The sequence below is a fragment of the Pseudochaenichthys georgianus genome, chromosome 24, assembly GCF_902827115.2.
Source record: "Pseudochaenichthys georgianus chromosome 24, fPseGeo1.2, whole genome shotgun sequence".
Classification (NCBI taxonomy): Eukaryota; Metazoa; Chordata; class Actinopteri; order Perciformes; family Channichthyidae; genus Pseudochaenichthys; species Pseudochaenichthys georgianus.
In genome coordinates, this window is record NC_047526.1 from 8,641,570 (window position 1) to 8,657,718 (window position 16,149).

The 16,149-nt window shown below is 39.8% G+C and overlaps 1 protein-coding gene across 1 annotated transcript in view; it reads left to right on the forward strand.

The window, feature by feature from the left end:
• Window positions 1-16,149, forward strand: part of emilin1a (elastin microfibril interfacer 1a) — a 40,769-nt gene that overhangs the window by 14,494 nt on the left and 10,126 nt on the right. Inside the window, exons 2-6 of the mRNA XM_034075498.2 lie at window positions 9,749-9,865; window positions 12,681-12,877; window positions 14,053-14,152; window positions 14,712-14,820; window positions 14,902-15,078. Coding sequence (XP_033931389.1) covers window positions 9,749-9,865; window positions 12,681-12,877; window positions 14,053-14,152; window positions 14,712-14,820; window positions 14,902-15,078 — 700 coding nt within the window. The remainder of the gene's footprint in view (window positions 1-9,748; window positions 9,866-12,680; window positions 12,878-14,052; window positions 14,153-14,711; window positions 14,821-14,901; window positions 15,079-16,149) is intronic.

Sequence of the window (16,149 nt, forward strand, 5' to 3'; positions counted from 1 at the left end):
GTAGGGTAGGCCTTTAAATCCCATTTTGAACATAGACATGTTTTGTAGTAGACTATACAAATAAACTTGACTTGAGTGTAAGAAGTATAGACCAACTGATTTTTGAGAGTGATACAGATATGGATATTGATTTATCTGATTTAGATGGAACTATGTTCAATATATCTACTTTGTGACATTCTACATTTGAACCTACCTTGGAAGACAGATCATTTTGGTTGATTGGTCTCATCTGAAATCTGCTTGACAAACAAAGCCCTCATAACTCTGACAATCATCGTATTCGAGAGGCAGTCAAATTGATAATACATTCGCAAATACTTTAAAACTATCTTTATAGCTAAACTACAACTATGAGTTAGGGCGGTTGTTGGTTAAAACACAAAGCCTGAGTAGGCGGCTAATATTAAAAGAAAATCATCTTACTACAGATGCCGCCCCTTGTCTGTGTATTACACCCGATTAAATGATCCTTTGTAATCAGATTTTCCAATAAAAAAGAACTCGTGATTTGAGCCCATCATTTATCAACATAAGCATCGAGGCTTTGAAGAGACGTTTCAGTGCGTACTGTTGCACGTCCACACTAAGCCTCAGTCACTGTTACCAGCGGTGCTTGTGGTGCACTGAGGTCGATCCAACATGCAAAGTGATGCCATGTGGTTCCATGGCAACCTACCATTTGAATGTTCCTCGTGATTGTTGCAAAAAGCCTTTACAGTAGAGTCGGTTAACTTATGGTGTTAACTTTCCCACGTACAGTAGCAACAGGAACAAGAGGTCATTAGGTCCATGGGAGGATCAGAACATGATAAACTCTTTCTGTCAGTCAGAACGCTGTGGAATGAAGGGAGGATCACAGTCTCTGGGGATCAGGGGAGAGGCGTAGTCACACAGAGGGCAAGAAGGAGAAAAAACACCAGTTGAAGGGGTGAGAAAGTGGGAGATGGTAAACAGAGATGGACAAGAAAAGACACAGGTAGAGGGATAAGAAATTAATGAGATGGAAAGAGTGAGAAAGATGGCCTGAAAAGGAAAATGAGTTACACAAAGGGAGACATACAGTCGAGGCAGAAAGAAAGACAGACTTGAAGACAGACAGAGTTAGAAAAGCTGCTGATTGACATTCCAGCATAAAAGGAACTCCTTGTACGCTCCAACTTTTATCTGTAAATCCTTCATGGCCCTGCCTCAGATGATCCTGAGAGTGACACTAATTGGACATAATAACCACCGGGGAAATAGCAGTGGATGGAAATTCTGGGTAATACGAAAATGATGATAGAAAGCGACTGAAGGACGGCTGTGTCTTATATCTGCTGTTGTTATTAAGAGATGTCAAGGGGGTTCAAAGGCAGGCGGACAAATTGAAGCAAGGGCCGGAGTGTGTGGGAGTGTGTGTTTCTCATAATTATGTCCCTTTGAGTTTGACACAGAAACATAGAGAAATGTTCACGATAATGTTTGTTGAATCTTGGCAGTATCCACGACACAGGGGATATTTTTAAATGTGTTTTGGGCGACAGGCAGCACGTATAGGATTGAGTTTAAACATGACTTCATCTTAAGCTGCTATGATCAATGTATTTTTTTATTAACAATGGCTCAACTGTAATATAACTTGTTGCACATTGTAGCGATTAACCCACTGCTATTTCAGGCACAGAAGGCAGTTGTTTTTCCATAAGAACCCATTGTACGTCACAGGACAGACAAAGCTGGTAACTGGTGGACATGGTGGAGCATTTGGCAGCTCTGAGCTTGATATGTCCCTCAGGAGTTGGTGGAGAGGGAAAAAGTACTTAAAAGGGAATGAATATTCCACTTACATTTGCTACATTGTAGAAAACCGGGCTCCAAATAAATGCTATTGTTTCTCTGTGCCTGCTGGATGTGTAAAACATTTTTGTGTTAGCTATATCAACCTGGGTGGCCACCACATCAATGATGATTCTTACATTGACATAAGAGTAAGAGTGTAACCTCTTGCAGCAAGAGAGTTTTAAAAAGATAGGTTAGCCAACAATCTAAAATACATATTTTTCCCCTAACACCTAATGCTATAAATCGATCCATAGACTTGGATTGTGTTACTAAAATATGCCAGAAAGAACATTACAAAAACTTACCAGCAATGTGCCTTTCCAGAAATCATGATCCATTCACTTAAGATATTCAACAGTTGTGTGTGTATGGTTTATTGTAGGAACTACTTTCTTTCTACCAAACTACACCCAAGCCTTTTTCCGATGAGTTAATCCACGTTTGGTTCTATATGTATTGAAATGGCATGTGTAGTTTGGTTAGAAGATAAATAGGTGCTACATGAAACTGCTCTCAACAAGATCTGTGGATTATCTTGATTTACTGGGACGGACTTTACATTTTTCAAATGTATTTCTTGGAGGCTTTCAGAACCACAAACTGAGTTCCATTGCATTGGAGAGAAAGATCATCAGATATCTCTAACACTTATACCAAAACAATCTAAATTCATAAATAGCAGTAGTGGTAAAAAGGATAAATACATATTTTCAATTTTGGGGTGCGGATTGGGGTTATTATCTTAACCCTCCGGTATCATTCGATTGGACTACGCAAATTAGTCATTCGAGACAAAAATGTCCACTGCAAAAGCCTTTGATAAAAACATTATATTAAAAGGTTTTTTTCACAACTTTTTTGGGTTCAATCTTTAAAGCAACTTCCGCCCTAATAGAAAATACCAAAAATGTAATCATTTTCAGGATTTTAACCCTTTCAATGCCATTTTGAAAACATGAAACTGTTGTTTTTTTTCATGATGAAAACAGAGAAAATGAGTTATTTTCCCAAAAATACATATCTGGAGACTGGCTCTTTTTTTTTATAACCATCCATCCATCCATCCATCTTCTCCCGCTTATCCGTGGTCGGGTCGCGGGGGTAGCAGTTCCAGCAGAGAGCCCCAAACTTTCTTTTCCCTGGCGACATCAACCAGCTCTGACTGGGGGATCCCAAGGCGCTCCCAGGCCAGCGAAGAGATATAATCCCTCCACCTGGTCCTAGGTCTACCCCTTGGTCTCTTCCCAGCTGGACGTGCCTGGAACACCTCCCTAGGGAGGCGCCCAGGTGGCATCCTAACTAGGTGCCCGAACCACCTCAACTGGCTTCTTTCGACGCGAAGGAGGAGCGGCTCAACTCCGAGTCCCTCCCTGATGACCGAACTTCTCACCTTATCTCTAAGGGAGACACCAGCCACCCGGCGGAGGAAACCCATCTCGGCCGCTTGTATCCGCGATCTCGTTCTTTCGGTCATGACCCATCCTTCATGACCATAGGTGAGGGTAGGAACGAAAATGGCCCGGTAGACAGAGAGCTTTGCCTTCTGACTCAGCTCCCTTTTCGTCACAACGGTGCGGTAAAGCGACTGCAGTACCGCTCCCGCTGCTCCGATTCTCCGGCCCATCTCACGCTCCATTGTTCCCTCACTCGAGAACAAGACCCCGAGATACTTGAACTCCTTCACTTGGGGTAAGGACTCATTCCCTACTTGGAGTGGACAGTCCATCGGTTTCCTGCTGAGAACCATGGCCTCAGATTTGGAGGTGCTGATCCTCATCCCAGCCGCTTCACACTCGGTTGCGAACCGATCCAGTGAGTGCTGAAGGTCGCAGACCGATGAAGCCATCAGAACCACATCATCTGCAAAAAGCAGTGGTGCAATCCTTACTCCACCGAACTGCAGACCCCCCCCCCACGACTACGCCTCGAAATCCGATCCATGTAATGATCCATTTTTTTATAACAGTCTTGGATATGTCAAAGATTAGCAACAAAATGGATTTTTTTGCATTATTAGTTTTTTCACAAAATCAGATTGAACAAAAAAGTTACAAATTAGTCATTCGGGACAAAAAAGTCCACTTCCAAAAACTGCTCTAAAAGGACAACAGATTAATATTTTTTTAAACTTTTTGGGGTTACATCTTTCAATCAACTTCAGTCCTGATCAAAAATACCAAATGTTAAATTATGTTCAGGATTTTAACCCTTGAACTGCCAGTTTGAAAACATGAATTTGCGTTTTCTATGAAAAACATGCACAAAAAGGCAGTTATTTTCCATATAATAAATGTTGGGGGGGTCGGCTTTTTTTTTTTTTATCACAGTCTTGGATATGTCAAAGATTAGCAACAACATTTTTTTTTTGCATTATTAGTTTTTGCACAAAATCAGATTGAACAAAAAAGTTACAAATTAGTCATTCGGGACAAAAATGTCCACTTCCAAAAACTGCTCTAAAAGGACAACAGATTAATGTTTTTTAAAACTTTTTGGGGTTAAGTCTTTCAATCAACTTCAGTCCTGATCAAAAATACCAAATGTTAAATTATGTTCAGGATTTTAACCCTTGAACTGCCAGTTTGAAAACATGAATTTGCGTTTTCTATGAAAAACATGCACAAAAAGGCAGTTATTTTACATATATTAAATGTTGGGGGGTCGGCTTTTTTTTTTTATTATCACAGTCTTGGATATGTCAAAGATTAGCAACAACATTTATTTTGGTTGATTATTAGTTTTTGCACAAAATCAGATTGAACAAAAAAGTTACAAATTAGTCATTCGGGACAAAAAAGTCCACTTCCAAAAACTGCTCTAAAAGGACAACAGATTAATATTTTTTTAAACTTTTTGGGGTTACATCTTTCAATCAACTTCAGTCCTGATCAAAAATACCAAATGTTAAATTATGTTCAGGATTTTAACCCTTGAACTGCCAGTTTGAAAACATGAATTTGCGTTTTCTATGAAAAACATGCACAAAAAGGCAGTTATTTTCCATATAATAAATGTTGGGGGGGTCGGCTTTTTTTTTTTTTTATCACAGTCTTGGATATGTCAAAGATTAGCAACAACATTTTTTTTTTTGCATTATTAGTTTTTGCACAAAATCAGATTGAACAAAAAAGTTACAAATTAGTCATTCGGGACAAAAATGTCCACTTCCAAAAACTGCTCTAAAAGGACAACAGATTAATGTTTTTTAAAACTTTTTGGGGTTAAGTCTTTCAATCAACTTCAGTCCTGATCAAAAATACCAAATGTTAAATTATGTTCAGGATTTTAACCCTTGAACTGCCAGTTTGAAAACATGAATTTGCGTTTTCTATGAAAAACATGCACAAAAAGGCAGTTATTTTACATATATTAAATGTTGGGGGGTCGGCTTTTTTTTTTTTATTATCACAGTCTTGGATATGTCAAAGATTAGCAACAACATTTATTTTGGTTGATTATTAGTTTTTGCACAAAATCAGATTGAACAAAAAAGTTACATATTAGTCATTCGCGACAAAAATGTCCACTTCCAAAAACTGCTCTAAAATGACAACAGATTAATATTTTTAAAAGCATTTTGGGGTTAAATCTTTCAATCAACTTCAGTCCTGATCAAAAATACCAAATGTTAAATTATGTTCAGGATTTTAACCTTTGAACTGCCAGTTTGAAAACATGAATTTGCGTTTTCTATGAAAAACATGCACAAAAAGGCAGTTCTTTTCCATATAATAAATGTTGGGGGGGTCGGCTTTTTTTTTTTTTATCACAGTCTTGGATATGTCAAAGATTAGCAACAATTTTTTTTTCTTTCCATTATTAGTTTTTGCACAAAATCAGATTGAACAAAAAAAGTCACACATTAGCCACTCGTGTCCCATCCACTCCCATTATAACCACATATTTTGATCTCTCCGCCATACCGGTATATAATCATGCATTTTATAATGTCAGGGTTTTATATTGGAGGAAAATAGTTCAATGTGTCCCTTTTTACTGTATATCACCAGATGTGACATTTTACCATTGAATTATATGACCTATACTGAAGTAATACTATTTTCAACTTTCTTTGAAATCATTTTTAAATCAGATGTATCAATCTCAACATTTATTTTCCAAACAGCAAACTGCAATCAACATTCATGAACAAATCAAATTGTCAAAACAGAACAATGATATGTATGAGTGTGTGTTGAATAAAATGAGAGATGGATGAAGATAGAGCAAGTATGTGTGTTAGAGACGGAGTAAGATAGATGGAGATAACAAATAATGTGTGTGTGTGTATGTGCGTGCGAGAGAGAGAGAGAGAGATCAGTTCATCCAGCAGAACCTGCAGCAGGGGATTTGGTGCTCTCTGCAGGTGAACTTTTCCCAGTGCACATCCAGCACAGTCCCCTCTTTTTTGTGGAGCCGCTTGCGGTTGTGCCGGTGTCGGGGGCAGAGCTGCTTGCGGTTGTGCCGGTGTCAGGGGCAGCTGCCGAGGCCTGTATGTCCGCCACTATGGTAACAGCAGCCGGTGTACGAGGTGGATGCTTTCTCCGCATGATTTTTGCAGACACCAGAGATCTCCCCAACTCCTCCAAGAAAAGCCTCCTCCTGAAGGACTTGGCTTGCTTCCAGGAGGGATCCACAGCAGTAAAAAGCACAAGTGCATATGACGTGAACAAATTGTCACAAGTCACAGTGATCCCTTGGAGCCCCTCTGTCATTTCCAGGACGACACGCTTTCCCTGGCCCACCTCGGCAGCACTGCCAGCAGCTTTACCGGTAAATCTGGCACTTCCAGGCATAGGAGGTTTCAACGTCAGCGGTGATCCAGATTTTTAGCCCATACTTTGCTGGCTTGCTTGGTATGTATTGCCGGAATTTGCAGCGGCCTCTGAAGGGGACAAGCTGCTAATCCACACACACATCTTCACCAGGGTTGAAAAGCATCGGAAGGCGATGTGTCCACTTCTCCCAGAGAGAGCGGATGGGGGCAAGCTTGTCTTCTCTGTGACAGGAAGGTCTCATCAGCTTGTCGTCAAACCGGAGGGTGGTATTCATCAACCAGAATTTGGTGTGGGTCATTGTGGCACGGAAGATGGCACGTCCACTGTGGTCATCCCAGGGGCTGCGGGTGGATTCGCCCTTCGATTTGTACACTCCAGCCAACATCAGGAGACCGATATATGCACGAATATCTGTGGCATCCACATCACTCCAGTTTGCCACCGAACATCCCCCCTGCAAGTTTGTCATGTCGACAATACTACTGATGATCTCAGCAGTGAAAAATAAATTGAAGGAGGATTCCACGTCATCAATTCTTGTAATGGCATAACGCGTGGGCCCTGGAACCAAACCTCTGGCAGCGGGAATGTAGCGCAGCGTGTCGTTGTTAGAGGGAGACCAGATTTCACAATTTGTTGATGTCCACCCACTGCCAGAATCTTCTGTTTCCTTTGCAGTTTCAGTGGAAGGGTCAGAAGAAGAAGGATCAGACTCCACTACAAACTCCACATCACATTCTTCTTCTGAGGTTGTTTCTGATTCAGAAGAAGAGTCAAGCAGCTCGCTGGAGGTTGCCGGCTGCATCACCATATCCCTAGCTTCTTCCACAGAGAAGCGCCTCTTCATCTTACTCGCTTGTTACGTATCACAGGAATGAAACGACCAGCCAGCCAAACTACACATATTTATGGATCTGGCTTTGCAGCCAGGTGTTCGCTTATTGACTTAGTGCATGTATGGCTGTGTATGTTTGTATGCTAAAGAGACATTATCAAAGCCTTTGAAGTTCCAAACAATTCTAAACAAAAAGGTCAAGCTGGGTCAAGATCATACCTCTGTTTACCTCTAAGACACATGAAACAGCACTAATGAAAAACAAAATGCCATGAGAGAACACTTACTCCTTCATTCTCACACACATCAAAGGTAAAGAGATGAGGGGGAAATTGTGTAAACTGTAAACCAAGACATGACAAGCATGTAATTCAATGTAAAATGTCACATCTGGTCATATACAGTAAAAAGGACAAATTGAACTATTTTCCTCCAATATAAAACCCTGACATTACAAAATGCATGATTTTATACCGGTATGGCGAGAGATCAAAAGATGTGGTTATAATGGAAGTGGATGGGACATTTTTGTCTAATCTGATTCTGTGCAAAAACTAATAATCAACCAAAAATAAATGTTGTTGCTAATCTTTGACATATCCAAGACTGTGATAAATTTAAAAAAAAGCCGAACCTCCCAACATTTATTATATGGAAAATAACTGCTTTTTTGTGCATGTTTTTCATAGAAAACGCAAATTCATGTTTTAAAACTGGCAGTTCAAGGGTTAAAATCCTGAACATAATTTAACATTTGGTATTTTTGATCAGGACTGAAGTTGATTGAAAGATTTAACCCCAAATATTTTTAAAAAATATTAATCTGTTGTCCTTTTAGAGCAGTTTTTGGAAGTGGACATTTTTGTCCCAAATGACTAATTTGTAACTTTTTTTGTTCAATCTGATTTTGTGCAAAAACTAATAATGAAAAAAAAAAATGTTGTTGCTAATCTTTGACATATCCAAGACTGTGATACAAAAAAAAAAGCCGACCCCCCCAACATTTATTATATGGAAAATAACTGCCTTTTTGTGCATGTTTTTCATAGAAAACGCAAATTCATGTTTTCAAACTGGCAGTTCAAGGGTTAAAATCCTGAACATAATTTAACATTTGGTATTTTTGATCAGGACTGAAGTTGATTGAAAGATTTAACCCCAACAAGTTTAAAAAAATATTAATCTGTTGTCCTTTTAGAGCAGTTTTTGGAAGTGGACTTTTTTGTCCCGAATGACTAATTTGTAACTTTTTTGTTCAATCTGATTTTGTGAAAAAACTAATAATGCAAAAAAATCCATTTTGTTGCTAATCTTTGACATATCCAAGACTGTTATAAAAAAAAAGAGCCAGTCTCCAGATATGTATTTTTGGGAAAATAACTAATTTTCTCTGTTTTCATCATGAAAAAAAACAGCGGTTTCATGTTTTCAAAATGGCATTGAAAGGGTTAAAATCCTGAAAATGATTACATTTTTGGTATCTTCTATTAGGGCGGAAGTTGCTTTAAAGATTGAACCCAAAAAAGTTGTGAAAAAAACCTTTTAATATAATGTTTTTATCAAAGTCTTTTGCAGTGGACATTTTTGTCTCGAATGACTAATTTGCGTAGTCGATTTGTTACACAGTGAATTAAAGACCGATTTGAAAAATTGAAAATTGAATTCCAAAATAGATCGAGAAAATAGCCTTGTTACAAAAATGCAGGCCGTTTGCACCAATACAACCAAAGTTATTGCAAAATGAAAAGTGAAAAATTACCCATATGGACAAAAACGTCCACAGTGATACCGGAGGGTTAAATACAACTGATTCATTATAATGTTGTTGGTGGCTCAACACAGCCACTTTTAGCTCCATGTTAGGGTTTCCCAGCTGTGTGGAATGAATGTTACCAATCGTTGTTCACATGAACATGCAGTGTGTGTGTCCTTTTGTGGGTTTGTTGATGTGGAGTTGGGCAGTCAATGGCAGCCATTGTTGAACTCATGCAGTTATCCTGAACTGATCTGACATCTGCACCAGTGGACCATTTCTCTTGAATGTTGTACAGAATAATAATCAGTCCGGGGTTTGAGATATTGATCTGGAAACTCACAGTGGAGTCAAACAAATGACTAGATTTTTGATTATTATTTTTGCAAATCTTTCCCTTTTTTTGCCTGGAAACAAAGAGCGTCAGTGCGGAGTGTATACGGAGTGTGTGTACAAAGTGCTGCTATGTTTGAGTCAACGCCGGACTCTCAACTTACAGTAAACTGCCAGTCATCACACAGTTATTCATTTGTCATTTCCTTTCCCCTTCTTTCATAGGAACTGGTGTGCTTATGTGGTGACACGCACTGTCAGCTGTGTGATGGAGGATGGGGTAGAGACGTACATAAAACCAGACTATCAACGCTGTACCTGGGGCCAATGTCCTCGAGTTGCGTAAGTATCTAAAACCTCTATCCATTGTACTTCACATCTTCTCTGAATCTTCCTCAGTTCTGTTCCTGGAATCTAATCTGTATTCAACCTGTCTCCTCCAACTTCCTGACCGTCTGTTCCAAAGGTTGTATCCTCTCTCTATCCACCTTCTCCTAATTTCCTCTCTATGGACACTGAATTCACAAAGCTCTTCATTTTCTCAGGAGAGTCTGGTCAGGAAGGTGTCTGGGTGTAGCTGTAGGTGTAGACAGAAACAGGCTTCAGCTCTTTTCTCATATTAACAGATCATGTCTGCAGTGTCAGGCAGCACATTGTCTGGAGTTTCCCTTTCACACATAAAGCACTCAATAGAAGAATTTCCGTGTCAGAAGCTTTCTCACTTACTGGAAACAGTCTGCTTTAGGCAGGAAGTAGTGCCTTGGTGGAGTATTCAGGAGGCAGATATGAAACGGATGTACTACTGTCACTAAGCCAGTCTGTCATTTGGCCTTAAACACCTGAGTCTCTGGATATTACTTGAACTTGACCGATAATTTCGCCATTGGCAGAAAAGTGGCGAATTTCATAGCGTTGCCAGTTATATCTGTTGGCCTTTTGCTGGTAAATTACCCTACTTCTTTACCTTAAAGTGGACCTATCATGCTATATTTTAAACATATATTGTAGGGCCATACCTATACAAAACATGTCTGTGAAGTTTTTTTTTCAAAATACCAAACAGATCACCCATTGTAGTACTGCTCAAACCCCTCTTTTGCAGCCCTGTTAGAGAAACGCGGATCTTGGGTCCTTAGCTTGAACAAAATAAATAAGAGGAGGCGGAGCTAATGCCTGATCAGAATTCTACCGGAGATAAAGTTAAATTCTGCTGTGATAAAACGCCATCCTGTTTAAACCACGTCAAGGATTATTTCTGAAACAGTATGGAGCTCAAATGCTTTTTCTCTTGCAGGTTTCAAGGTGAGTTCTTTTTTTATTTCCTGCTTTTTAAACACATGTGCTCTACACAGTGTGTTAGCGAGGCTTTCTAATGTAAACAAAGATGTCCAAAACACGTCAGGCATTGTTTCTGATAGCAACTTTCTGTGGGTCCGCCGACGTCAGTTCGGATGGACACGTCAGTTCGGGTGGAAATCTGTATCCGCTCGTTGTACACCCATTTTTAAAAGATTTGGGTACGGAGGAAAAGAGAGAGGGTTTTATTTTCTGACGCCCCGGGGACACATATGTATGTTTAAAAAACATCACAAAGTGCATTTTGCATGATAGGTCCCCTTTAAGATATTTTCCTACTGGTTTTTCTTGCTAGCCAAATGGAAATATCTCTGCTCACTTGCTCACCCTGAATGCCCCAGACAATGAGCAGCTATGTTGCACACATGGGTTAATAGGACTTTATACACTTATCATAGTCCAAGAACATTTGATGTCCGTTTCAAATGATTCCCATTGACATACTGTACTGTTCAGCTCCTCCATGTAATGTTTAAATAATTGCAGGGTTGCAGTGCGAGTGTGAAAGGGGATATACTCAAAGCTCAGTGTTTGTGTGGTTAATCCCTAATAAGTCGTACTGCTCTCAATCTCACACATTACTCTTGTGGAGCTTCTGTACGTCTGATGCAGACATTTGGAGCATATTTACTCTAGATGTGTATTTTCCATATGTTGATGTTATGCACAAATGCCTACATTAATCAAGCACTCGTGATGTTTTCCCTCTTTTGAAGTTTCCCCATGTCAGGGACCCTGGCCTGGCTGCCTGATCCCCATGCCTGCCAGGTGCCTCAGCCTAAACCTGGGCTATGCTAAGAATGAAGCCGACAGGAGTTCCAGGCACCACAGTCTAGTCTCCTACCCTGTAAAAACAATCTTTTCTTCTTACTCCGTCTTTCTTTCTTTTTATGACTCCTTTCTTACTTTCTCCAGCCCCTCCTCCAGCCACCTCTCCAATCCCCATTTTAGTTTTTGCTTTGAGAGTACGACGGATCCCTTTTTCTCACGCTCTCAGATCAAAGAGCTGGAATATGAAAAGTTTACTATGGCGCAGAAAATGCTCTGCGATACCTACAGTGGGGTTGGCTAAAGGAGAGCAACCTGCTAAGCTTTCACAGTCCAGGCTTGTTAATGTTGCCATAAATGTTCAGTGAGACTTCCGAACCATTCTGGTGTATTTATTTTATCGTTATTAACATTAACAGGGACTCTTAAGGCTAAGTGATCTTTTAATAATAAAAACTATCCAAATAATACTTTTTCACATGATTCGTCTTTGAGCAAGACATCAAGATTTACTGGCTAAATGCCATTGATTTCTTGTGGAAAAATGGACAAGAATAGCATTCTGATCCCATCAATCATCAAGCGATGATTTGGAGCTTTTTCCCAGACATCGAAATACTCAGTACACATTCATATCAACAGTGTACAACATTGGTATTCAATAAAAGGCCCAGGGACTGTTTTGGGCCGTCCGCTTTGTTATCCTACAAGTATCAGGATCACACAAAATATAAGGTATTAATGTCATGGTGAAAAGAAAGAGTCCCAGCTCAGGTCCCAGATAAGTCTAAGGTCCAAAGACACAAATCAACAAGAATAAGAGTTTCAGCCTTGGTAGCAGCTTTGTGAGGCTGTATTTAGAAACAGTGGCGCTTTTAGCCTAATGCTTACATCAGCATTCTAAACAATGATTACAGGTTAACGTTAAGTATGTATAGTGTCATGTTTGTTTAGAGTGCTAGCTTGCTAATTTTTGCTAATTAGCACTGAATCCAGATGAGATCTGCACCTGAAATGTCCATATCATTCTCAGGTACCGGACATACAGGAGGCCAAGGTATAAGATCGCTTACAAGATGGTGACAGAAATGGAGTGGAAGTGTTGCCATGGTTACTCTGGGCAAGACTGCAGCGATGGGTCAAAGGGAACCACGGACACTCGGGTCAATGGAGGGCGACCCGCCGTCACGACGACGGATTTCAACACAAGCGGCGGACAAAGAGGAGAAGGTAGGGTATAGTTCTATCTCATCAGGATGTACAGTATCTTGTCAGTCTTGAGCATGAATAAAAGAATGTCTTACTTTCAGAAATCTGATATGCAAAGAAAAACTAAAAACATATATATAGCCAAAATAATTCAGTGGAAAGAGGCCAGTGCATCCTGGGACATGTAGGCATTGCTGGCACAGCCATGAGGGTTAGGGTTAGGCTTAGGGTTATCATTGGCACTTAGCTTTCTCTGTCAATGTAGCAAGCACTGAGGAATCCACTGTTCCAACAATTACATTTACCATTAAAAAGAATAGGATATCTACAAAAAAGTCAACGGTTTTACTTGAAGTATTTGTATAACAATAAATACATGCTACACTCTTACCCCTAGTTTCCACCGGGTCTGTCTGCGCCGGCGTCATACCCTACCGGGCGCGTTTCAGAAGCATTTCAGAAGCGGAGCGTCTTGCCTGCCGGCTCGCAGTTTTTGTTGATTTGGGCATATTTCCTGGACAGACAAAGTGAATAATAATTGTAATATCCCAGTTATAAACGACATGAATCAAAGATGTGTTGCTGTATTTTAGTGGTAAAAAAATGCATTCATCATCATAATTATTCTATATATATAATTTACACAGTGCCTGTAAACCGGAGGAGAACGCTGGCATTTCTCCTCCTACTTGAAAGACTACGGAGGGATAGGGTCTGCAAAATTAGTTTGTGAGTGTATATATATATATATATGCTATGTATGCTCTGAACATTCCACTTCCTGCCTGCCCGACATTACCTTACAGTTGCGTCGCGTCAAAAATAGGATTCATCCTAATTTTAGAGATGCCCAGCGGCGAGATGCTTCTGAGACGCTTCTGAGCCGTAACGTGCCACGTGTGGTGGAATAGCACCCATTGACTAGAGTGGCGAACGCCACGGCGCAGCCGTAACGCGACGCAGACGGACGCGGTGGAAATTAGGGGTTAGAAATAAGGTGTAAAAAGGTTTTTTTAAGGGCGGGAGTTCCACCAAAAATCTTTGAAAAAAATGTTTTCAATGAATGTTGAAAAAGCTTGGGTGTAAAACAGATCCTCCCGGCCCAAGTACAAGACGGTTATAAGTGAAACCATACGAAAAGGCTATATTTAGAGCCCTGTTTGTATTTCAAATTGGCTGTTATTCTTTGTCTCCAGGTGACAGTGGGAAGATCAGACAGCTGGAGGAAACAATCCGTGGTCTGTCCAAAGACCTCCACAACATGCAGACCGACCTCACTGGCATAAACCGGAAACTGTATGTGAATGTGTGTTCCAATACACCATGTTTCTTGTTTAATTGTATTGTACACATGCAAGCCTAAATTGATTTACAGTCAGGAAACTTGGCTGGCTTTAAACAGTTACACTTGAGTTAGTTGTAACTACGTTGTAATTGATTTGCATGGTGTAAAGCTCTCTGCAAAACACTTACATGGGGAACATACTGTATATCCTTTCATGTTTATAGTAATTTATTTCAGCAGTTCAGTTTAGGGAAAGAGGGTACTTTGTTTATTAATATATATATATACAAAGTTGTGGGAAGAGTAAGAAGATATAAATAGTTAATCCTTAACAAGAACTTAATAGGCTGCTATATAAATACACAGTCATTGACTTAAACTGTTCACAAGAGGAATCAGCTACATTTAGACTTCATATAACGTTGCCGTATCTTTCCTGTGTATATGACATTTTTCAATTCAGCAATGTGGCAATGATTTTTGCTTTTTTTCACTTTGATGTCGCATATAGTTATTTTATGACACATGTTAGCCACAACCTGAAGATATTTAAATGTTTCTTCTGTGTAGTTCCGGTCTGAATGGGGCAATTATCCCTTCTGATGCCGCTCAGCCACATATGAAGGAAACCATCAACAGCATCCAGACCAAACTGGACCATCTTTACAACAGGACACAGGTAAACAGCATCTACTACTTTTATTTTGACTTTTGTACAGTCTTTATGTGTTAATATCAATGTGGACATTTGCTTGCTCAGGTCCATGATCAGACCCTGCTCAACATCAACAACCACCTGGTGAATGGAGGGGGTAATGAACTCGATGGAGCGGCCAAAGGAGGAGGAGGACCCGGGGGAAAGCAGATACACACTCTGAAGGAGGAGATACTGACGGAGTTAGAGAGAAGGGTGTCTCTGTCCTGCTCTTCCTGCCAGGTGAAGCCTAATATGTAAAATAGATTTCAGGCACAAACATCCCAGCTAGCAGGGAACGTTCTCACAACTTTGGCTAACGTTGTCTACAGGTTCTAATAATGTTTTAAAGAAAACGTTTTCATCTGATGTTCAAAGAACCTTTTGAGGATGTTTATTATTTAGTGGGAATGCTGATAACAGCATTCCAACAATCTGTTATTCAACGCACGAAATTCTTTAATTTTATTCCGCCCGTTATTTTGCCGGTCTTCTTCTCCCACATTCCACATCGCAGAACATCAAAACGTTCAGATTGCTATTACTTTTCTCATTCATAACTCACATAATTCCCGAGACATATCCCATAATTCATCACATTTTTAACCATTGAAGTCAATGGAGAACATCATTCATGCGACTTCATTCATACTTTCACTCAGAAACCTCATTCCAACTTTAAAATGTTACACATCTTTCTGACAGTATTCGTTTAACACAACTTTTAAATCTGATTCTTACTTTTAGAGATATTAAACATTGTTCAGACCTTGGTACAGAGGCCTTCTTCAGATTTTAACATTAACTAGTGTGTGATGTCACAACTAGAGTGTAGGAAATCTTGAAATTTGCCTTCATATTTTTTTTAAAAACTGCCATAAAACACGATGTCGCTATAACTCCTATGAAAATGTTCAAAAAGTGCTCAAATTTCACGTGTGCTAACAGTCCAGCCGTGACAACATCTATGTGAGAGTTTTGAGATTTCTTCAAATGCCGTTGCCATGGTAACACAAGGCTCGCCATGAAACACGGTTTTCTCATAACTTCAGTGAAAATGCTCCAAACGGCCCAAAACTTCACAGGTTTGGTAATGATGCAGCCATCAACACATCTAAGCGTATTATGGGGTTTCATCAAATACAGTTGCCATGGCGACAGATCATTCGCCATCAAGTTAGTTCAGAAGTTTGCAATTCAAATATTCTGCTGCTTTTCCAAGCCTTTTTACTTTATTTTCTTCTCTCATCACACATTCAAGCCCCCAGTGTTCATGTATCATTTCATTTCAATCTAAATTCTTCACTTTCTTCT